The following is a 23598-nucleotide window of genomic DNA, read 5'->3' on the forward strand; positions in this document are numbered from 1 at the left end:
GGGCAAAGATTTAGAAAACATTAAAAAGAATAGAGACCCCCATCAATGGGGTCCCTGCAAACACCTGCTCCCATCAGCTCCTTTTGCCACACCCCTTACCATGGAGGCTCAAAGACCACCTCCCCTGAAACCTCCAGGGCCAGCACTCCTCTCCTAGGGGTTATTTTAGAGGGTCCTATAGGGGGCAAGGGTAGCTCCACAAAAGCACCCTCTACCAAACCCTGACTTGCCTTTTCTTCCCCACCAACCACGCCTGTCAGGGGGCGTCTTCAAGGCTTTCACAAACACTCACCTCAGACCCGTGGTTATTGTCTGGAGCTCACTTCCACGCCTCCCACCATTCCACCTCACAAACACAGACCCTCACCGGAACATTAAACACTGCTCATGGAGGGGGTCAAACTCCCTCCTCTTTAAAGGTGCTATAGAACCTGTTTCCTGCCATCAGCAAGGTACAGGAGTGCACTCACTGTTCCTCCTCATACCCAAAAAAGACGAGCCCCTCAGGCTCATTCTGGACCTCAGACTCCTAAATGAATATACACACTGTCAGAGCATTTTCACATGGTGACCCTTCAGGAGGTTATTCCGCTTCTCCAAAAGGTGACTTTATGGCCACACTCCATCTAAAGGATGCCAATTTTCACATACAAATACATCGGGCTCATTGCCGGTATCCCAGATTTGTGGTCACCGGAAGGCATTCCCAGATCAAAGTGCTCCCCTTTAGGGTCACTACTGCGTCTTGGGTGTTCACCAAGTACCTTGCAGTGGTGGCTGCACACATGCACAGACAGAATGTCCATGTTTTCCCATATCTGAATGATTGGCTTATCAAAATTGCTGCTCCCCAGCAGTGTCCCAAACACACACAGTTTACAAAAGACCTGTTTCATTGCTTAGTGTTTACCATCAACGCCACAACATCCCATCTTTACCCTCAACAGATCCAGCCCTACCTAGGGGCTATTCTCAACTCTGAGGTAGGCATAGCCTATCCAAATCCTGCCAAGATCTAGTTCTTTCAGGCACTGATTCCCTTGTTTCAACCATATCAACAACTCAACAGTCATGAGCCTCCTGGACATGATGGTCTACTGCATTGCCATAGTACCTAGGCTTCCCATGTGTCAGCAGCACAAATGTTTATCTAATGTTGCTTGGGCGCCACACTCATTGCTCTCTGCAGTGGTGGAACACCAACAACCAGTTGCAGCGGCGGCTTTTCCTCGACCCAGTTCCAAAGAGGATAGTTACATCGGGTGCCTCTCTTACAGCGTGTTGCGCACACTTACAGGATCTGACTGTACAGAGTCAATGGGAGGCTAAGTACCAGGGCCGCAATATCAACTACCTGGAACTTCTAGCCTTTCACCTAGTGTTAAAGGCTTTCCCACCTTATCTAATAGGCAAGGTTGTTCTTCCAAACGGACAATATGACAGCCATATATTATCTTCAGAAACAAGGGGGGCATCCTCTCCACAGCTGTCTTGGCTATCCCAGCGCACTTGGTGTTTGTCGCTCTCCCACAAAACTCTTTTGTTAGTGGAGAACCTTCCTGGGATGGACAAAAATTTTGTTTACCACAGATGGAACCGTTCGCCACAGTAGAAAACTCTAAATGCCCAAACTTCACCTCCAGGTTCTCACACCCACAGTTAAGTGGCAATGCACTATGGATGAACTGGTCAGGTATATTTACCTACACTTTTCCTTCTCTCCCTTTCTTCCATTTGTGGTTCGGAGGCTTTGACAGATGTCCCTCACCCTGGTGGCAACTTGGGCCCGTTAGTCCTGGTTCATGACTCTACTCAAACTGTCACTGGTTCCGCACAAGAGACTCCTCAACAAGCTGGAACTTCTTAAGCAGAACCATAGAGAAGTCAGGCCCCCAGATCCCAGGTCTATCCATTAATCTTCCACCTGAATGCTTGAGCATTCTCAAGGAAGCCCGCAGACCTACCATCCGTGCCTGCTATGCAGCCAAGTAGAAGAGTTTTATCTGCTTCTGTCATTTAAAAGAAATGGGCCCATTGAACGCCATAGTATAAGACACTGTCCATTACTTCACTTGCAGGTTTCTGGTCTAGCCTTTACCTCCTTACGATTATATCTAGCTGTCTACCCTCAGAATGGACAACACTTCTCTCTCGTCAGGATACTGGTCATGAATGCTTTCATGGAGGGTCTCAAAAGGATCATTCCTCCTCAGGTCCCACCGGCACCCTCATGGAATCTCAACATTGTACACACACAATTCATGGGTCCTCTACTTGAGCCCCTCCATACCTGCCCACTTCAGTTCCTCTTTTGGAAGGTGATATTTCTAATTGGCACTTGAGCGCTGTAAAGATAGCTGAGCCATTGCTAGATCATTGAGACCATTAGTGGTCCCACTACAGCCGCATTCTGCCTTCCATATCTTCCATGTAGGGACTTTCAACTGCCTCCTTTCACTCCCAGCCACCATAGCAGCACGCTTCTGAGGCTCTTCATGACGTTGAATACAGCTCCCACAGACCTAGTGGATCCCAAGTCCAGAGGTCTGCCCAGAAAGCCAGCCCGACCCCCTTCCCATGGCAGACTCAAAATCCCTTTAATATGTGTTCGCAACATCATAGGCAACCAGTTGGCGGCCCAATCAGACACCACTGCCCATATGGCAAGCTGGAACATCAGACAAGTTGATGCTTTAGGTTGCTCTTCTGGGTTATGTCCTTCCGTTCAAGGAAACCCGCAGCCCTTGGTACCAGCCCCAGATTGGCTGACGGAGAACCACCTATTACTCTTGCGACAGGAAGGGCCGGCTTTTTTGGCCAAAGGAACTATTGAGAGAGTGCCATCGTCAGAAGTAGTACACTCCCCTTCATTGGAGCCATTCTGGACACAGTGTAATTCTGAACTTATCCTCTGAAGAGGCAAGTCCAGGATATTCAGCTCACAGTGCAGATGTTTCAGCCTCTTTGCTGCATCTCCGTGAGAATGATTCTGAGGCTGCTGGGCCTCATGCGTTCTGCTGGTAAAGCATGCCCGTTGGCATATGCGGGCGCTGTAGTGGGACCTGAAGTCTCCAGCTTGGTCAGAGGGAACTGCAAAAGAACTTCAGTGGTGGCTAAGGAACTGCAGTTGGGTCATCAGCAGACTCCTCCATTTCTCACCCAGATCTCACAGTGGTGGCAGACATGTCTTTTCTGGGTTGGTACAGTCATCTGGGAGAGGTGGAGATCAGAGGAGTGTGGTCCCTGGCAGAGTCTCGACTCCACATCAACCTGTTGAAGTTGAGAGCGATCCGTTTGCCATTGAAAGCCTTCCTTCCATCCATTAAGGGAAGGCTGGTTCAGGTGTTCACGGATAACATCACCACCATGTGTTTCTTAACAAACCGGGTGTGTGGGGTCCTGGGCTCTGTGCCAGGAGACTGTGCACCTCTTGACGTGGCTGGAACATCAGGACATTTTCCTGAATGTGCAGCATCTGGTGGGATGAGTAAATGCCAGGGAGAACTAACAGATTCCGTCAATTTCTCATGGATCACGAATGGATTCTTCATCCGGAGGTGGTCCAAGACCTCTTTAACAATGGGGAGGACCTTGTTTAGATCTATTCACCACAGCTGAGAACGCGCAGTGTACGCACTTCTGCGGCTCGTAGATGCATTTCGGAACAAGTGGAGCTTAAAATTCATGCACCAATACCCCTCCTGCCCGGGTTTGCAATAAGATCATGACGAGACAACCAGCCTCATCTTAGTGGCTCCAGATTTGGCACAGAGAGTATGGTATCCCAAACACCTGAGCAGGAGTATTGGTCTTCCAATCAGGCTTCCCCCTCTTTGGACCTCATGTCGCAGCAACAAGGCAGGGTTCTGCATCCGAACCTGCTAACCCCCCACCTACATGCATGGACATTGAGTGGTGGTAGCCGAGAGTATTTGATCTGCCTTTTGAAGTGTGTGGTGTTATTCTAGCAGCCAAGCACTCCTGCCTAAATGTGATGGGCATTTCGCCTGTTCGGTCCCTCAAGACTTCTTAGTCTAAGCATTTTACAGACCTTCCTCCAGTGATTGTTTAGGTATCTGTTCTAAGGTAACAAATCCAAGGTTAGAAGTCTATCAGATGAAAAAGTTACTTATCTTTGGTAACACCTTATCCTGTAGGGAGTCTATCTAGCCATGGATTTCTTAGTGACCTTCCCATCCTCCTCGCTCTGTGAACTGTCATTTCCATCTCTAGAGGTCCTTGAGGACCTCACTTTTGGCACATTGGTCGCAATTCTTCAGTGTGGCCCCATGCTCCTAATGAAGAAAGTAGTCACAAACTGAGATCAGCATGCTGGGATGGTGCCTGTATAGCCACCGCACACTCACTTTCGGCATGGAAGACGCCGATGCGGAGCCAATAGGTGCTACCTACCTGCACTCAGAAGTGCTGCTCGAAATTTTCCAGACCCTGTCGGACTCCTGTGGAATATTCTAGGGTAAGGAATCTGCAGCGATATAGAGTCTCTACCAGATAAGACATAACCGAAGGTAAGTAACATGTTATTTCCATATCACTTCAAAATTACAAAAAATTGCGTGCCTAAGTACCGAAATATATTTTGAAATATTTGTACAGTTCATTTACAAGCTATTTATATTTGTGTGACCAGCACAATTGTCAGATGCCAATCTTTAAGACAAAATAGGCAGTAATTTGTAAGACATAACCTGACAGTGGCCTTCTGTCTTTGCACGCAGAGCAAATGTGATAAGATAAAAACAAGATTTAAAGGCATCGTTATTGCTCATTAATTTTCTGAATGAACAGAACTCATGTTCTTTGCCAACTCGAGCTCTCTTGCCAGACCAAGGCAGTAGACCCTAAAAATATCTCACCCTGATAAAATCTGACTCACCATAGCAGGTGGGCAAGTAGATTTCTCGAGACCTGCTGGTTGGATTGGTGTATTTGTCTTTATGCGCAAACATGGCTGCATTTTTATGAATGTTCAGACCTGAGTGTTGTTAGCTGAAGTCCCACTAAAACAATTCAGATGGCATTTATCTAGTTTTCCTTGACTTTAATCATGAACATCACACTGTTCGCATATCAATAGAGGTAAAACAAAAACAAATTGTTATTTCTCTGCCAGAACAACTTTCTCCACCAGTCCAAAATGCTGCATCAGTTGTAGCATCTTCTTTTTAAAAGAGGAAAATTACCTCATTTACAAATAAAAAAAAGCCTCCTAATGTGAAAATCAGGCGTAATAAAGAAAAAGAGAACACTGCAGGCAGGAATGCACATTTATATACAACTCTCCCAGACCGTCTTGGTGGCAGAGGAGATGTGAAAATGTAAAGGGACCTAACTTTCAGCCTGCCAGTCTTGTACCGAATGATGTGTTGCTCTTAAACAAAAGTGATGGATTAAACCCTGATCTGTGACTAGGGTTGAGTGTTTGAAAAGGTTTAACACTCCATTCATCATTTTATTTTATTTTGTTTTGTGATGTTGCCTTGTGTGCCTTAAGTGTCTAGGGTATACCCAGACTTGGGTCCTTTGCTCGCTACACCGCTGTCTTCAAGCTAGCCTGGCTGATGAAGGGTGATACCCTCAAACCAGTCCTAGGATGCTTGTTTCCTGCCAGGGAATACCTGGCCTGGCAGTTCGGGCTCGACTGTTCCCATAGGGAACAGGGTCAAGACTGATTTGCATATGGCTGTGTCCAAACCGGGGTGATGTGGCGAGCAAAATAGCAATGGGTCAAACCCAGATCTGTGACTGGGGGTGAGTGTTTCAAAAGTTTCAACACTCCATCCATCATTTTATTTTGTTATGTGATGTTGCTCTTAAACAAAATACAGTACAGCTTTGCCACATATCCATTGAGAGTTGTGTCAACCCTGCCTTTGCCCAATGCAAACCCTTTCTTCCCCTTAGTAAAAGCAATGGGAACCTTCTAGTGTGTGTTCACCTCCCCTCCCCAGGCCTTGCCCCAGTATCCGGAATGGCTGCATTGGCCATCACAGTTTACGGCTTAGCTGGATGTAGTGTTCTGATTTCCACCCTAATTCCTCCATCCTTTGGCCTATAAAATCTATGCCCTGTTAACAAGTATATTTTGAAAATTGTAATTGAAATTTCCTTGAACCTATTTTTTTCACAAAATGTTCTTGGGGTAGGCTGCCACTGGAACAGGGAGTATGGAGTCATCTGTCTTCTGAAGACTTCTGAGCTGTGCTAGCATTGAAGGTATTTTCAGGACATCTTTGAATCCCAGTTCATCACTGGGAGATTATTCTGCCAACAGTGGTAAAAGTACGTAGCTCAGTCATGAGAGAAACATGACAAACAAGGTTGGTTTGATAAACCATGACTACAACAGACCCAACATTTATGTTATCAAGGTGCATTCCATATATGTCATTGATTTTCTATTCACTAATATTCTGACAGCGCACAAACAATTAATATCTCTTTTCTGGTTTATCTTTGAAAATGAGAAAAAAAGAAAACTGCGTTTGTAGGTGTGTAACTCTTACTTACTATCTCCCTCCAGACACGTACGTCATCAAACTCTTTGATAGGAGCGTGGACCTTGCTCAGTTCAACGAGAACACCCCTCTCTATCCAATCTGCCGGGCCTGGATGAGAAACAACCCATCGATGCGAGAGGAGGAGCGCTGCCCCAGTCCTGCCCTGGCTGTGGTTCAAGAGGATGAGGAGGTGAGGCACAGATCCCCAGCGGTGTCTCCTAGTCCAGACTTCTCTGAGAAAGTTAATGTTTCTTAGGAGTTGCTGAGCTGTCTATCTGCCTTTCTACAGTGATTCTCCTGCCCGATCTCCCGAGCTGTTGTCTGCATTCTATATGGCTGCTGTGAGTCAGTCTGACCCATCAATCTGTCCATATTTCCATGATCTTCGACTGCAGTGTTTTTTCTATCCAGTTGATGCTGAATGTAAATAAACATTGTGCCTTGGAGAGTACATGCCGCTATCATCGGCAAGTTCAAAGCCGGTTAAACAGCTTTGCCAGGAGAGGAGACAACCCCCATATGACAATCACTGCGGAGGTTGCTTCAGCAACTGATCTGCCAGAGATTCATGAGATCCTGACCAGAGTCATTGAAGTCATTCTAGATATTTCCGTGGTTTGTAATTCTGCAGAGACGCTTTCCTGCCTAGGGTGACCCTTCACAATCTCTAAATTGGTCCCTACTATTAGGTTCCCACTGTCAAACTCATTCAGGCTACAGAGGGACACAGAGGTCTTTTCACTTCTGCTGATGAAATTGGGTGCCACTTGCTAAAATAAGTTATCTAGAGTCTGAATCTGTTTTAACAATCAATCTTGCCCGTGCTGTTTCTGGAATATAGTATTTCAATCCACAGTGTGATCTTATCCTAATTGCGACTTCCCATTTGAAAATGGTTGCGTTCTTTGGAGTAGGGACTGCCCCCAGTATTGTGGGAACCCTGTCACCACAAAATCTTGACCATGATCAGTGGGCCACCAGATCGCATTCACTGCTTTATTTCTCTCCATTGGAAGAACTTGCAGCAAGTAAGCGGCTTTAGCTGACCTCTTTTTGAACTCTGTCTGGGCCAAACACCCAGTCCTCTTGTCCCAAACGCACTGAGTTGTTCAGTTTGCACCAAAGTCAGAGGCACTGAAACAAGGCTAGCCATATCTTTCCAAACCTGCTACATTGTGGCTTTCTGCCTGCCACCCCAATTCCCTTTATTAAACTTTGCAGGTGAAAATTGTGGTATAATCCAAAGATGATCACAAACACTCTTGCCCATTGGATAAGATGGTATACCACTTAGTGCTTTAATGCAGTAAAAACATTTGGGGTACTATCTTAAACCCGAATGTTGTGAGTACCTTCCGACATTCACTCTTTTCGGTACCTTTTGATTTGTGTGTTAATATAATCTTATGTCTCTGTGGCGTCCTATGTATCTGTGACAAACTGGACATTGATTTGAATTTTATCTATTGTGTCATGCTGAAGTCGCACCACCTCCTAAAGTATGCCATGACTGTTCAACTTTACTACTACTTGGGAGCCAATAACCCAAAGTCAGTAACCCAACTGGAAAGCAATAGTACTAGGGGTCCTGTAACACCAGTGGTAAACAAGTGTATCACCACTGGGTGCTACCCAGTAAGCTCTGACCTTCGGCCACAGTACCCCAAGAAATCCCTCTAGCGTGTCTGCCTTTGACTGCAGTCTCCGACTCCCCAGTAAGCGCATTGTGTTCACCTCTGTTTGGCTTCAGTGCTTCTGAACACTGCCTTGTTTTCTAGAGTGCAGAGGTGATGAATGGGGCTGCACAGGATGTATACAGAATGCCAGATCCTTCTCCTTGTCCAGTGAATGACGCTGGAGAACCCCAGAACCTTCGTATACCCTCAGCAGAGCAGAGCACGAAAGAGCCTGTCAATATAAATTTGGTAAGTGAATACCTTTGTGCACTGCTGATGTTTTATTTTGAAAATACAGGAGTTAACTCCTTCCACAGGTCACTATAAATGTGGTGAAGAGAAGACCATAGTGTAGTAAGATTGTAAAGTGTCAGAGTGGTGTGGAATGTCATTGTCTCATGGAGGGCTTTAGAACTGAATAGTGTTGAATGGAGTAAAATGGCATAGTGTTGTGACACAGAGCAGAGTGTCGCAGATTGGAGTGGCGTGGAGTACAGTGTTGAATGGCATAGTGTAGAGTGAAGTAAAGTGTAGTAGAGTTGAGTGGCAGAGTGGGGTGGAGTAGAGTGGCATAAACTGGAGTGTCAGTGAATTACAGTGGGCTAGATTGGCATGGAGTATAGTGGCATCGAGTGCAGTAGAGTGTTGTGCCATAACATGTTTTGGAATAGATTGGCATAGAGTGGAGCATACATTGTGCGGTAGTGCACTGCCATTACAGACAGCACAGTTTCAATTGAAATGACTATTACATTTGTACAAACATACAGTTTTCGTAATAAAACTATACAGCACACAAACAATGTGTGGAAATACAAAACCAAGGGCCAGATGTACCAAACAGTTTTTCCCATTCTGTGTCTATGGGAAAATGTGTTCGTACATATGGCCCCTAGTGTATTGATTTGTTTCGATCGTAGTAAAGTAGTTGTTTCCAGCACCCTTCAGAATTACAAAAAAAATGTGCTTCATTTGTCCTTCCTAACTGATATATTCTGAAACATTTGCACAGTTCATTAACAGACATTTGTGCTACATAAAAGCATTTCCTTTCAAACTGCTAGATTGTCAAATAAATCCTCTCACTTTGAAGTTAGAAAAAGAAAAGTAAGCACTGAACTCCTTCTGAAGACATCTGACCTCCATCTTTGAATGCACAGAAAATGTGACAGGATATAAGAATGTGAACACTCGTGTAAGAATACAGTCATCAGGCTGTACTCCACGTGAGGGACAAAGACATGCTGGACAGCCTAAAACAAATAAAGCCAGCAAATGGGAAAAAAAAACAAGCAACTGTGAGGTACAAAACTCAAATCGAATGGTAAGCAATGGATAGAATGCATTCCCAGGGAAGCTTTCAGAATGTCCCCAAAGAGTCTTTGGCAAACAGAACAGCTGTGCTGTTTGGTAGGCTTCAGCCTAAAAATGTTTGAAGCTTTGGACAAGCCCATCGTATGATGGGTTTCCCTTCCCCTGTACTTTTACAGAATATTCCTGATTCCATAAGAGTTGCACTCTTCTCGGTCATAAATATCACCCATGCACCATTTTAGGCTTATCCCTTGCTCTCAGTTCATCTGAAGGATGAGGAATGTACCTCTGAATAAATCCGCCTTATCACCCACGACTTTCCCAAAACGTTTATACCAGGCAACACACCTGACCTGTTGTGTTGGTACATGTCTGTCTCTATTGTAGTGCACTTAAGATATACACACATTGGCCATCGGAGGCACTGGAAGTAGTAGTAGCTACAACACCCCCAACATAACCATGCTGGAGTTCCCAAGGTGAATCAGCAATAAAGCCTTGAAAGTGTGCTTTTATCTTCTCACATTTGTTGTTCGATTAAAGACTGAGGTCAAATGTCAGGCTATGTAGTCTGACAAATTGCTGCTTACTTTATCATGCAGATTGTTATTTTTACTTTCTTTTTCTCTGACTGCAAAGTGAGATGATTTTGTAAAGTGAAGCTATGTGACAATCTTGCTGGGGTGCAGGAAGTGTGATAGGAAAGGCTGTCTGTAAATAAGTGTGCTACCACACCATGCTTTAGAATTTGCGAAGTTTCCTCCAAACTGCATCACTACCTATATTCTAACACTTAACAGGTGCTTGACGAATGGGCTACACTATTCATTTGCTACACTTGTTCTTAGTGTGATGGATGGATTTTTCAGAGCCCCTATAAGTCCAGTGATTTAACATTGATGGCAGCACTCCCACTGTGAAAATTGTTCCAGCACCACTGTTGCCCGTGTTTCACAGGATTCATTTTAGGTTGTGCCTACCAGACAGTGCAAGTCAGTGCAGTGCAAAAGATCTATTGTTAGAATTGACTTGAAACCACCCTTGTGCTTGCCACCCTGTGTTCCGTGTTGCTCTCTCTCTCATCTGTGAAAAAAATCTGTAATAAACCTTATAGGCTGAAGCTAGATCTGATTGAAACCTAGTATGACTGAAACCCGACAGGTCAAATTTAGTTGTGACAGAAACCCGACAGGCCGAAGCCAGGTCTCACTGAAACCAGACAGGCCAAAACCAGGTCTGACTTAAACCAGACAGGTGGAAGCCAAGTCGGACTGAAACCTGACAGGCTGAAGCCAGGTGGGACTGAAACCCGACAGGCTGAAGCCAGGACTGACTCAAACCCGACAGGCTGAAGCCAGGTCTGACTGAAACCCGACAGGCCGAAGCCAGGTCTGACTGAATTCCAACACGCTGAGCCACGTCTGATTGAAACTTTCAGACCAAAGTCAGATCGGACTGAAACCCAACAGGTTGGAGACAGGACTGACCGTCACCTGACAAGTCGAAACCTGGTTTAACTGACAGCAGACAGCCTAGGTTAAATCAAACTGAATCCAGATATACTCAAGTCATAATATGGTCACCATTGGCGATCCAACCCTTCTTTAAGGGGGGTTTGCTGACTATACCCACATCCAACATAGCAGTCAGAGCGGTAGTGATTCCGCCCTATTCTTTGCAGGATCTGACCTACTTTACCCCATCACGTAAGATGGACATTCGCAAATAACTTTTGCTGTCTTTTAAATACACCTAACGTGTCTTGACACAAGTTCTCACAGGTGTAGGGTGCTAACAGCGATTAGGTTGTGTCAGCATTCAGTGTCGTGCTGGTAGGGATATTATATACGACTGCGAATGTAGTCAAGTTTTTCTGTCTCCATGAGCAGCTCTTGCAGACCATTTTTTAGGGTCGAGCCTGCGTTGCATGCGCATGCGTATCGCAGCAAGACGCTTTAGTATTTAGAAAAGGGCTCGGAGCCCTGTCAACTTCACGTCAGCTTTTTTTATTGGTTCGTGGGCTTGCCTAATAAAATCTACTTGCTTCCATTAGTGGAAGGCATGCATACGTCATGCCTTTTCCGGTGGCTAGCCCTCCTCGAGCGCAGCGACCAAGTACAGAAAACATGCGAGGCTCGCTGTTTTCCATCGGGCTCGTGGACTTCTTTTTCTCTAATTTACGAGCGCGATCTCGCTTGGCAGAAGTCGAGCGCTTTACATAGTTAATTTCACTTTTTCGGGTTATGTACATAAATGCACTTTTGCCCGATAGGTGAAAAGTCGGGTTAGGAGTTTACAACGCGATCAGCTCTAACATGAGCAAATGCGAGACCCGTTGCATTGCAAATGCTTGTTTCCTTTCCATTCTGAACTCGTGGAACTGTTGTTTACAAATTCCAGCGTGCAATTTAAAAAAAACACGGCCTGGATGACATACTTGCTCTCTTGGGACCCACTACTCACTCTCTCGGGGCTGGTAATTCGAGAGCTTTAGTTTGTGTAAGGCATGGGGCTGTGCGGTCCCAGAATGCAAAGGAAAAACCTGTTTTAAACAATTAACTCGCGCGTGAATTGAAAAACTTCCAATATGGAATTACATGGTTGAAATGATGTTTTCAAATAACTGCACCTTTTGTTCTTCAGATGCGGAGGCCAGCTTTCCACAATCTCTTTACACGCCTTTGTAGTTACTGCGCCCAGCTGCTTCCCACTTGACACGTTTAGAGCTTCAATGCACAGTTTTCTTCATGGCCAACATGCATGATTCCGAATATTTTTCATGTGTGTAAATTGGCCTAGCATTCTTCTAAAAAGTAAAATAACATTTCTTTGTGACCCCTCGTAGATGCGTGTTCACTGCATACCTCCGGCATTTGTGTAGCGTGCCTGATCACTAATGCAATAACCTCACATCTCGCTATAGTTCTTGCAGTGCTCTTTGTTATCGTATCCGTTGTCCATAGGAAGGGGAAACCGACATGTACGGCTTCTGCCCTTATAAAATGACGGCAGAGGACCGCTGTCCCATCCGTAGGCACTAGCATCTGTAGACAATGGCCAGAGGACCGCTGGCCCATCCGTAGGCACTAGCATCTGTAGACAATGGCCAGAGGACCGCTGGCCCATCCGTAGGCACTAGCATCTGTAGACAATGGCCAGAGGACCACTGGCCCATCCGTAGGCACTAGCATCTGTAGACAATGGCCAGAGGACCGCTGTCCCATCTGTAGACAATGGCCAGAGGACCGCTGTCCCATCTGCAGGCACTAGCATCTGTAGACAATGGCCAGAGGACCGCTGGCCCATCCGTAGGCACTAGCATCTGTAGACAATGGCAGGAGGACCGCTGGCCCATCCGTAGGCACTAGCATCTGTAGACAATGGCCAGAGGACCGCTGGCCCATCCGTAGGCACTAGCATCTGTAGACAATGGCAGGAGGACCGCTGGCCCATCCGTAGGCACTAGCATCTGTAGACAATGGCCAGAGGACCGCTGGCCCATCCGTAGGCACTAGCATCTGTAGACAATGGCCAGAGGACCGCTGTCCCATCCGTAGGCATTAGCATCTGTAGACAATGGCCAGAGGACCGCTGGCCCATCCGTAGGCACTAGCATCTGTAGACAATGGCCAGAGGACCGCTGGCCCATCTGTAGGCACTAGCATCTGTAGACAATTGCTAGAAGGGACTTGACACCGCTTGCTGAACAGAACGAGAGGAAATATACGGTTTGTCATTAAAGCACACCCAGCCACCCTTTCAGCTTTGACAGGCTGATGGAAAGACGCATGTTTTTGTTGTGTAAACATACGTTATCAAATCCCTTTTGTATAGCAAGCACACGTATACAATAAAGGAAAAGAACTTATGAGGAAGTTTAACATGTTCCCAAAGAGTGTATGATTAGCTAGTTCTTTAAACAATTCTTTTGCCAAGATGGCTGATAATTTAATGCCAATGTTCTTTATAGACCCAATGCTCCTTTGGAATTTCTTGTCTTCCTGGACGAGGCTTTGAAAGTGTTAACATTGGTAGGCAGTGTTTCATTTCTTTTTTATTAGAATTGACTGCTCACCTGTTTAATTGTTGGTATGTCCTCCAACTTCGTTAATGTATTGATTTGTAACCAGTCACACACTGTATCACAGAATGTTTTTAGGTGCTTCACTCTTGTGCCTGTGAAGGTGAGTGAGGCCCCTTGAGTGACGCTTCTGTTCAGCGAGTGCCAGAACAAACAAACATATCTTTTAGCAACAAAAAAACACGTTTGCAGCTTTTAGTTATGTATTGGAGCATTTATTAAAGCCGTGGGTGTTCTTACCGCTCTACCTTCTGCTCATCCTGCCTCCTTAAATAGTGATGTAATATTTGCATCTCCTGGCCTCCCACTCCATGAAAAAGTGCCTGGTCGGTGGTCCGTGTTTTAGGAACTGTTCACTTTTGTCTATTTCACTTTGTGTATGTGCACTATTTTTTATTTTCGTTTCTTTCAGTCCATCTTTTGGGAAGGTTCCCTTTTGATTTCTGTAGTCCAGTAAACAGACCTGTAAATCTTGTCCTTATCTCGTCACATTTGCTGTTTTCCAAGGTGACCGGTTCCATCCATCCACGTACCCACTCACTCGTGGCTGCTTGCCCCCTCTGTCGTTGGCTGCTGTTTCCATCTCCTTCCCTCCGAGTTCCACTTTAGCTTCCTGGACCCTCGTTACAACTGCTTCCAGTGGAGAGCTACACACACAATCATCACACAGAGGCACAATACATTAACAGTAATCATTGCAACCATATATGCATGCCCCAAACTTTACAGCTATAAAGTTTATAAAAGGAACCGTTAGTGCAGTCTTGCGGCTACCTCGCATGTTCCAAAAGTTAACGTTCAAAAGCAAGGAAAGCAGTTGTGCGAGCTGTCTACTCCATCTTCTTGTGCTGCGTCACGTGACTCATGTTCGCTGACTGATTGTGCAGAGACGATGCTGCGAGAGGTAATTGATTTACAGACAGTGATTCACACTTTTACGTCAAAATGCATCAGCAGTACTCCACAAACCAGCTCCCAGTTCTATCATATGTTGTGATGGCTCTGCCTTTACAATATAGGGAGCTCCGCTGCCTTTCAATATAGCCTTCTAACCCACTGTGGCAGGCTACACCGGCCATTAAAAGCCCGCTCCAGCATTAAACAAGGAAGCAGGACTTTAATGCCAGTGTAGCCCAGCTACAGAAGGCTACAAGGCTGTTAGAACATCCGCCACTAGAGGGCAGACTGTTAAAAAAAAACAAAGGCATCACGGAGCCCTCGGGCTCAGTGTGCGCTTTGTTCACAGCAACAGCTGTGACCAACATTTGACTGTTGGAGCTCTGGGTTTCTAGTAGCCATTAGAAGCCCGGGGCACTCTACTGTTTTCAATTGAGCTCCCAACATTCCAATGTTCTAATTAGGTTTATATATAAATACATTATACGTACACCTTCTGTACTGAATGAAGGCTAAAATGAGGCCCCCCCTCATACTGAAAGAACCATGCCTCTGTGTGCTGTGCTAAAATGGCTTAACAAAAGTACGTACTAAGGCTCGCGGAACACATGCCAGAGGGAACTTATGTATTCTGCAGAAATGGTTCTCAATGCCATTGAGAAAGTGCCGGGCATTAATCCTTCAGCTGGCTAAATTGACAAAAAACATATGTAGAGCCAATAGGTCTACCTACTGTGGCAGACAAAATATACAACAACCATCACTTATACAGCAAAACATCAAAAACTATTTTATTAACACAAGCATAAACAATCTACACTTACTATCCACGCAACTACTGTAGAATAGAGAAAACAAAAATAGAACCTCTCTCAAAGGCAAGACATATTGGCTTTGACAATGCTTGTTCCTTTTTTTTGTGCTTTCAGCCTCCTTCCAGTTTGTGATAGTAATAGGTGTGAAACCCAAGGTGGATCTAGGAAGGCTACACATTTCTGAAAACTAGACAACATTATGAATTCAGCAAGGGGTCATTTATGTAGATCAGTGGTTCCCTTTGACTTCTGTGGACCCCCATTTTATCATTACTGGAACCCGGGGACCCCCACTGAATCATTATTGGAATCTAGGCACCCCCCACTGAGTCATTACTGAAAGCTGGGGACCTAATCTGTTAATAATTTTCTAAGCAATCGCGGACCCCCTGAGGAGGCTTCACGGACCCCGAGGGGTCCCCGGACCACAGGTTGGGAACCACTGGTGTAGATTCTCAAGGCTTTCCCAAAGAAAATAAGTGTTGAAATAAAAATAAAATTTGAAAATTTGTAGAAAAAACAGCCATTTGTGACTGTGTTTTCATTTGTAACTTTTCGTCACGATGGCCGATTTACAAAATCAATATATCATTACATCTGCTAGACCCTTCTGCTTAAGGGATATATAAGGTTTGTGAGTTTTTCCAAGAACTTGAGGTTCCTAGAGACAATAACTGAGCTCCACCTTGCAATGGTTTTTCATTGTGTATCTGGTACACAGCAGTTTATATGGTAACAGAGTTTGAGGGAGAGTCCAGTATCACATCGCCTTCCCACAAGCTGATTGCAGAGTCCTACTGGTTGCTGACTTGCGCTCGTCTGAGGAAGAGCCAGGGTTAAGCTGCATGGAGCTGTTGCCGAAGTGAAGTTGTTGATGGATCGCTGAAAGGACGGACTGAGGGGGTCACGGTTGCGGTGTCCGGGGTACCTGGGCCTCCATGGCTCCTTTCACTCCTCCTGGTTTCCTGGGTGAAACATAGGCAAACCCAAGCCCCCCTCCCCCTGGGGGAAAAAACATCCTGCACCTTTCCCGGCAGCCGATAAAACCAACTCAGCTCCCCACCATAGTGGGCGGTAGTAGGCAACCCAGGCCTCAGGAAAGCTGCTAACAGTGCCGCACACATCGCACTACTGCCCCCACCAACACCAAAGTCACGCAGACACCGGGGCGCTGATGAATTCTGGTGTGCTCCGTCCACAGAGCTTACCCCGGCCAACTCAAAGTGAGAGGGGGTTGTGGCGGTGGCACCACCAGCTTTAACCTCTTAGCTGCTGGGACTACCCCCCACCCCCCAGTGCTGAGCCCTTTTTTGGCTATTTGGGGTAGTTTGTACTTAGGCCTTCATAACTTTTTGTCCACCTAGCTATCCACACCAAGTTTGTGTCCTTTTTTTCCAACATCCTAGGGATTCTAGAGGTACCCAGTGTTTGTGGGTTCCCATGGAGGAAACCAAGAAATTAGCCAAAATACAGCGAAAATGTTGTTTTTTAAAAAACGAAATGGGGGGAAAAGGGCAGCCGAAGATGGCTTGTGGTTTTTCCCTTGAAAATGGCATCAACAAAGGGTTTGCGGTGCTAAAATCACCATCTTCCCAGCTTTCAGGAACAGGCAGACTTGAATCAGAAAAACACATTTTTCAATACAATTTTGGCATTTTACTGGGACATACCCCATTTTTTACTATTTTTTGTGCTTTCAGCCTCCTTCCAGTTAGTGACAGGAATGGGTGTGAACAAATTCTGAATTCAGCAAGGGGTCATTTGTGTAGATCCTACAAGGTTTCCTACAGAAAGTAACAGCTGAAATTTTAAAAAAATGAAATTGAGCTGAAAAAAACAGCCATCTTTCTCCACGTTTTAATCTGTAGCTTTTTCCTGCAATGTCATATTTTGGAAGCAATATACCGTCTGCTGGACTCTTCTGGTTGTGCGGATATATAGCGCTTGTAGGTTCATCAAGATCCCTAGGTACCCAGAGCCAATAAATGAACTGCACCTTGCAATGGATTTTCATTCTATACTGGGTATACAGCAATTCATTTACTGAAATATAAAGAGTGAAAAATAGGTATCAAGAAAACCTTTGTGTTTCCAAAATGGGCATAAGATAAGGTGTTGAGAAACAGTGGTTATTTGCACATCTCTGAATTGCGGGGTGCTTATACTAGCATGTGAATTACGGGGCATTTCTCAAATAGACGTCTTTTTTACACACTGTCTTACATTTGGAAGGAAAAAATGTAGCGAAAGACAAAGTGCAATAACACTTGTTTTGCTATTCTTTGTTCCCCCAAGTCTCCCGATAAAAATGGTACCTCACTTGTGTGGGTAGGCCTAATGCTCGCGACAGGAAACACAACATGGACACATCACATTTTTACATTGAAATCTGGCGTGTTTTTTGCAAAGTGCCTAGATGTCGATTTTGGCCTCTAGCTCAGCCGGCACCTAGGGAAGCCTACCAAACCTGCGCATTTTAGTAAACCAGACACCTAGGGGAATCCAAGATGGGATAACTTGTGGGGCTCTCACCAGGTTCTGTTACCCAGAGTCCTTTGCAAACCTCAAAATGTGGCCCAAAAACACTTTTTCCTCACATTTCGATGACAGAAAGTTCTGGAATCTGAGAGGAGTCACAAATTTCCTTCCACCTAGTGATCCCCCAAGACTCCCGATAAAAATGGTACCTCACTTGTGTGGGTAGGCCTAGCGCCCGCGACAGGAAATGCCCCAAAACACAACGTGGACACATCACATTTTCCCAAAGAAAACAGAGCTGTTTTTTGGAAAGTGCCTAGCTGTGGATTTTGGCCTCTAGCTCAGCCAGCACCTACTGAAGCCTACCAAACCTGCGCATTTTAGTAAACTAGACACCTAGGGGAATCCAAGATGGGATAACTTGTGGGGCTCTCACCAGGTTCTGTTACCCAGAATCCTTTGCAAACCTCGGCCAAAAAAACACTTTTTCCTCACATTTCGGTGACAGAAAGTTCTGGAATCTGAGAGGAGTCACAAATTTCCTTCCCCCTAGTGATCTCCCAAGACTCACGATAAAAATGGTACCTCACTTGTGTGGGTAGGCCTAGCGCCCGCCACAGGAAATGCCCCAAAACACAATGTGGATACATCACATTTTCCCAAAGAAAACAGAGCTGTTTTTTGGAAAGTGCCTAGCTGTGGATTTTGGCCTCTAGCTCAGCCGGCACCTAAGGAAACCTACCAAACCTGTGCATTTTTTAAAACAAGACACCTAGTGGAATCCAAGATGGGGTGACTTGTGGGGCTCTCACCAGTTTCTGTTACCCAGAATCCTTTGCAAACCTCAAACGTTGGCCAAAAAAACCCACTTTTTCCTCACATTTCAGTGACAGAAAGTTCTAGAATCTGAGAGGAGCCACAAATTTCCTTCCACCCAGCGTTCCCCCAAGTCTCCGATAAAAATGGTACCTCACTTGTGTGGGTAGGCCTAGTGCCCGCGACAGAAATAGATCACACAACACTCATTGTTGGTCCTAACATGAGGCAACTGTTGACCCTGGGGTGATCCATTCCTGACACAGGCACTCAAGTGGGGTAGTGTTTTTATCAGGACAGGTGAGGAATCACTGGGTGGTAGGAATTTTGTGGATCCCAGCTTATTCCTGTAGTTTATGTGACAGGAATACAAGAAAAAATAGAGTTTTTATTCAACATTTCAGCTTTGCACGGTATTCTGGGTAAGAAAACGTTGGTGAATCCACACAAGTTACACTGTGGACTCTCCCCGGATGTCTAGTTTCCAGAAATGTCTGGGTTCAGTATGTTTGCCTATATTGCCGCCGAGCCCAGGACCAAAAACATAGGTGCCTGCCTTACAAAACCAGTTTGTTTTGTGATATATAATTTTGATGTCTCCACAATACGATTTTTGTGGTGGAATTTGGGGCTGAACTAAATTGGGGAGCTCCCAAGGGAGCACTCTCTCTCTGTGCTTGCCGCCGCATTCACCTGCTCTCTGGTTTGGGCTAACCCGTTATTGTCCCGTTGCACAGACTGCTTGTGAAAAGACAGCATGACTGTCCTCATCACCTCCCTCATAATTGCTGGAAGAGGAGTTATCGAATGGCACTCCTCGGACTGAAAAATCACTCATAGAGTCTGTGCCACTGTCCTATCCCTCAGATTCTATCTCAGTATCTGCTGTCTCAGTCTCTGATCCTGTGTCAGAGCTGTTCTCTATAACCCGAGTGAGGGTGTGAACAGCAGTCATCCAATGAGATGCCATCTCTGCTATTGGCTAAACTGTTGCTCTAAAACACCAGTCTGCGTAGACAATCACAAAATTGCTGGTGTGTGATACGTGCAACAGTATAGGTCACCTTACCTACGCTTCTTCCCTCAATCAGCACGTTCTTTCGAGACACTCAAAAAACACCTTGTCACATACCAATCGTCACAGTCTTTAGCACCTCTAGCGCCCAGCCGAACAATGATTATTGGTGCTCCCTCTCTCATGTCCTCCTCCCCAGATTCCCTCACTACCACCCAGCAAAAGTGCCCTTCATCTCTCCATAGCCACCCCCCCAATCACATACATTTCATTTGTATTATAGCGCAGGTAATAGCTGACTTTACTAATGTTCTAAGCTATTTACATGAAATACAGATTTGCTCTTTGCAGTAGGCATATAAACCTTCTGCGCTTCTTTATGGCACCAAAACTGCCACTAGACAAAAGTCTGATCCTTTTGTAGCAGAAACATAATCACAAGACTTCCTTGACTTTTTTATTGCTGCCTAAATGCTACAGTTGAAACTCGTCAGTTGAAGTATGTGCATTGCTGTGAAGACGCAAGCTGCAACTGCAAGACAACTGGTGGCATATATATATATATATATATATGTTTGATGGCATGTGTAGCTGCAGATACACATGCTGTGCACAGTTCCTGCCATCTAGTGTTGGGCTCGGACTGTTACAAGTTGTTTTTCTTCGAAGAAGTCTTTTCAAGTCACAGGACTGAGTGACTCCTCCCTTTCGGCTCCATTGGGCATGGGCATCGACTCCATCTTAGATTGTTTTCTTTCCGCCATTGGGTTCGGGCGTGTTCCTCTTCGCTCCGGGTATTCGATTTGGAAAAATAATAAAATTCAGCGAAAACCATCGGTATTGTTTTCGATCGCGGAACATCTTGACATCGACACCTCGATACCGACGAATCACAGCTTTGGTTGCCCTTCGGGGCTTCCGCGCCCAGCAGGGCCTGGTTGGCCCGACCGCAGAGGACATCGAAGCCTAATGGACCGGACCCCGTTCCGTTTCTGCCCACAGTGTCAAGCCAAGTATCCTTACACAGACCAGCACCGAGTCTGTAATCTGTGTTTGTCACCGGACCACCAAGAGGATACTTGCGAGGCCTGCAGGCCCTTTCGATCAAAGAAGACCTTGAGGGATCGAAGGGCGAGGCGTCTGCAGATGGCGTTGAAAGGTTTAGAGCACCTCGACGTTGAGGAAGAGGAGATGGCTATCTCCATCCAAGGGTCCGATTTGGACGACTCCGACGCAGACTGACCACCCACAGCTGGCCAGCACGTGAGTACGCCTGCCCCGACCAAAGTCCAGAGCCAGCCCAAACCGAAAATAAAGGCCTTGGGGACGCCACTGCCGGAAGGCCAAGGCTCGACCCATAAGAAATCAAGCGGTGATCAAGAAATATCCGCACCGATAAAGGCCAAATCCATGCCGAAGTCTTCGGACTCAAGGTGAGAACCCGTGCCCGAGAAAACTCGACATCGACTCGTCGAGTCGTCGAAGCCTCGAAAAAGTCTTTCGGAGCAGAGGCCTACTGTCAGCATGGGCATTTCGGTGCCGAAAAAACCGGCTTCGGAGCCGAAAAAAGCCTTGTACACAGAGGAACATGGACTCTCAAAACAATTGAAAGTGAGACACAGATTTGAGGAGGAACTTCACCAAATGGAGGAGTTTGATGAAACACAGGCAAGGATACAGATCCATAAGGATACTGGGAAGATCCAAACAGCACCTCCTCTCAAATTCAAAAGGAAACTGGCTTTCCAATGACGTACGGACACTGAACAGCCAAATGCTAAAGTGCCTAGAGAAATATCTCCGTCATGCCAATTCTACCCAGAACATTCTCCTCCGCATTCTCTGCAAAGAACAATTTCACCTCTTGCCACGCCCACTGCACAGTCACCCACACGCACTGTGCAGTCGCAACAAGCTACAGACCCCTGGGACCTCTACGATGACCCTGTGTCGGACAACAGTCCCGAGTGCTATCCCTCAAAACCCTCTCCACCTGAGGATAGCACCTCATACACCCAGGTATTGGCTAGGGCTGCTGCATTCCATAATGTGAGCATGCACTCAGAGCCATTGGAGGACAACTTTCTCTTTTATACTCTGTCCTCCACGCATGCTTCCTACCAAAGTCTGCCTATGCTCCCAGGCATGCTTAAACATGCCCAACAAATCTTTCAGGAGCCCGTGAAAGGAAGAGCCATTACATCACGGGTGGAAAAGAAATACATGCCACCACCGTCAGACCCAGTGTTCATTACACAGCAGCTGCCCCCAGACCCCGGTAGTGGTTGGAGCTGCGCAAAAGAGAGCCAACTCGCAGTCATCTGGAGATGCACCACCTCCAGATAAGGAGAGTAAAAAGTTTGACGCAGCAGGAAAGAGGGTAGCGTCACAAGCTGCCAATCAGTGGCGCATAGCAAACTCTCAAGCCCTCCTCCCACGATATGACCGAGCTCATTGGGACGAGATGAGCGATATCATCCAACATCTCCCCAAGGAATACCAGAAAAGAGCTCAGCAAGTGGTAGAGGAGGGACAAGCAATATCGAACAATCAGATACGATCTGCACTAGATTCCGCAGACACTGCCGCAAGAACAGTGAACACTGCAGTGACAATTAGACAACATGCTTGGCTAAGATCCTCAGGGTTCAAACCAGAGATTCAACAGGCGGTCCTTAACATGCCAATCAATCAGCAACAACTGTTTGGCCCACAAGTTGACACAGCCATCGAAAAAATTAAGAAGGACACTGATACGGCCAAAGCAATGGGAGCGCTCTACTCGTCCCAATACAGAGGGACATTCAGAAAACCGCAATATAGGGGAGGTTTTAGACAATAGTCTTCAGAAACATCCACCTCTCAAACAAAACCCACCTACCAATCACAGTATCAGAGAGGGGGCTTTCGCGGGTCCTTCAGGGGACAATTCCCAAGGTCCAGGGGAAAATTCCAGCCCACAAAGCAGGCCACAAATAACAAGCAGTGACTTGCCCATCAATCTCCCCCAACACACATCCCCTGTGGGAGGAAGACTGAGAATTTACCACAAACATTGGTCAGACATAACAAAGGACACATGGGTTCTATCAATTATCCAACATGGTTACTGTATAGAATTCACACATTTTCCTCCAAATATTCCCCCAAGAGCACACAAACTGTCGTCGCAACATCTAGCAATGTTACAAACAGAGGTGCAGGCACTATTAACAAAACAAGCCATAGAACTAGTACCTCATCAACAAAAAGGAACAGGGGTTTATTCCCTATATTTCCTTATTCCCAAAAATGACAAAACACTAAGACCAATTTTAGATCTCACGACTCTCAACCTATTCATCAAATCAGAACACTTCCACATGGTGACACTACAAGATGTAGTCCCCTTGCCAAAACAGGGAGAATACATGGCAACACTGGTTTTAAATGATGCGTATTTTCATATACCCATCCATCCATCTCACAGAAAATACCTCAGGTTTGTCATATAAGGAACGCAATACCAATTCAAAGTATTACCCTTCGGGATAACAACAGCCCCCAGAGTATTTACAAAATGCCTTGCAGTAGTAGCGGCCCATATAAGGAGACAACACATGCATGTATTCCCATATCTCGACGATTGGCTAATAAAGGCCAGCACTCAACAGCAGGGTCACAATCGCACACGTTATGTAATAGATACCCTACACACACTAGGCTTTTCTATAAATTACTAAAAATCACAGTTGCAACCATCCCAAGTTCAACGATACTTGGGAGCAACACTCAACACTCAAAAAGCGATTGCCAGCCCAAGCCCACAAAGGGTACAATCATTCCACACCATGGTACCAAAGATACAACCAAATCAGCACTACACAGACAGATTTGTGATGAAACTCCTAGGCATGATGGCATCATGCATCGCAATTGTCCCAAACGCACGGCTACACATGCGGCCCTTACAACAGTGCCTCGCAAAACAATGGACGCAGACACA

At 45.8% G+C, this 23598-nt stretch overlaps 1 protein-coding gene across 1 annotated transcript in view; it reads left to right on the forward strand.

The window, feature by feature from the left end:
* The window catches only part of LIN37 (lin-37 DREAM MuvB core complex component), a 69283-nt gene that overhangs the window by 30004 nt on the left and 15681 nt on the right, over positions 1-23598 (forward strand). Inside the window, exons 7-8 of the mRNA XM_069201134.1 lie at positions 6545-6711; positions 8300-8446. Of these exons, the coding sequence (XP_069057235.1) occupies positions 6545-6711; positions 8300-8446 (314 nt within the window). The remainder of the gene's footprint in view (positions 1-6544; positions 6712-8299; positions 8447-23598) is intronic.

The sequence above is a fragment of the Pleurodeles waltl genome, chromosome 7 (assembly GCF_031143425.1).
Source record: "Pleurodeles waltl isolate 20211129_DDA chromosome 7, aPleWal1.hap1.20221129, whole genome shotgun sequence".
In the NCBI taxonomy this organism is placed as follows: domain Eukaryota; kingdom Metazoa; phylum Chordata; class Amphibia; order Caudata; family Salamandridae; genus Pleurodeles; species Pleurodeles waltl.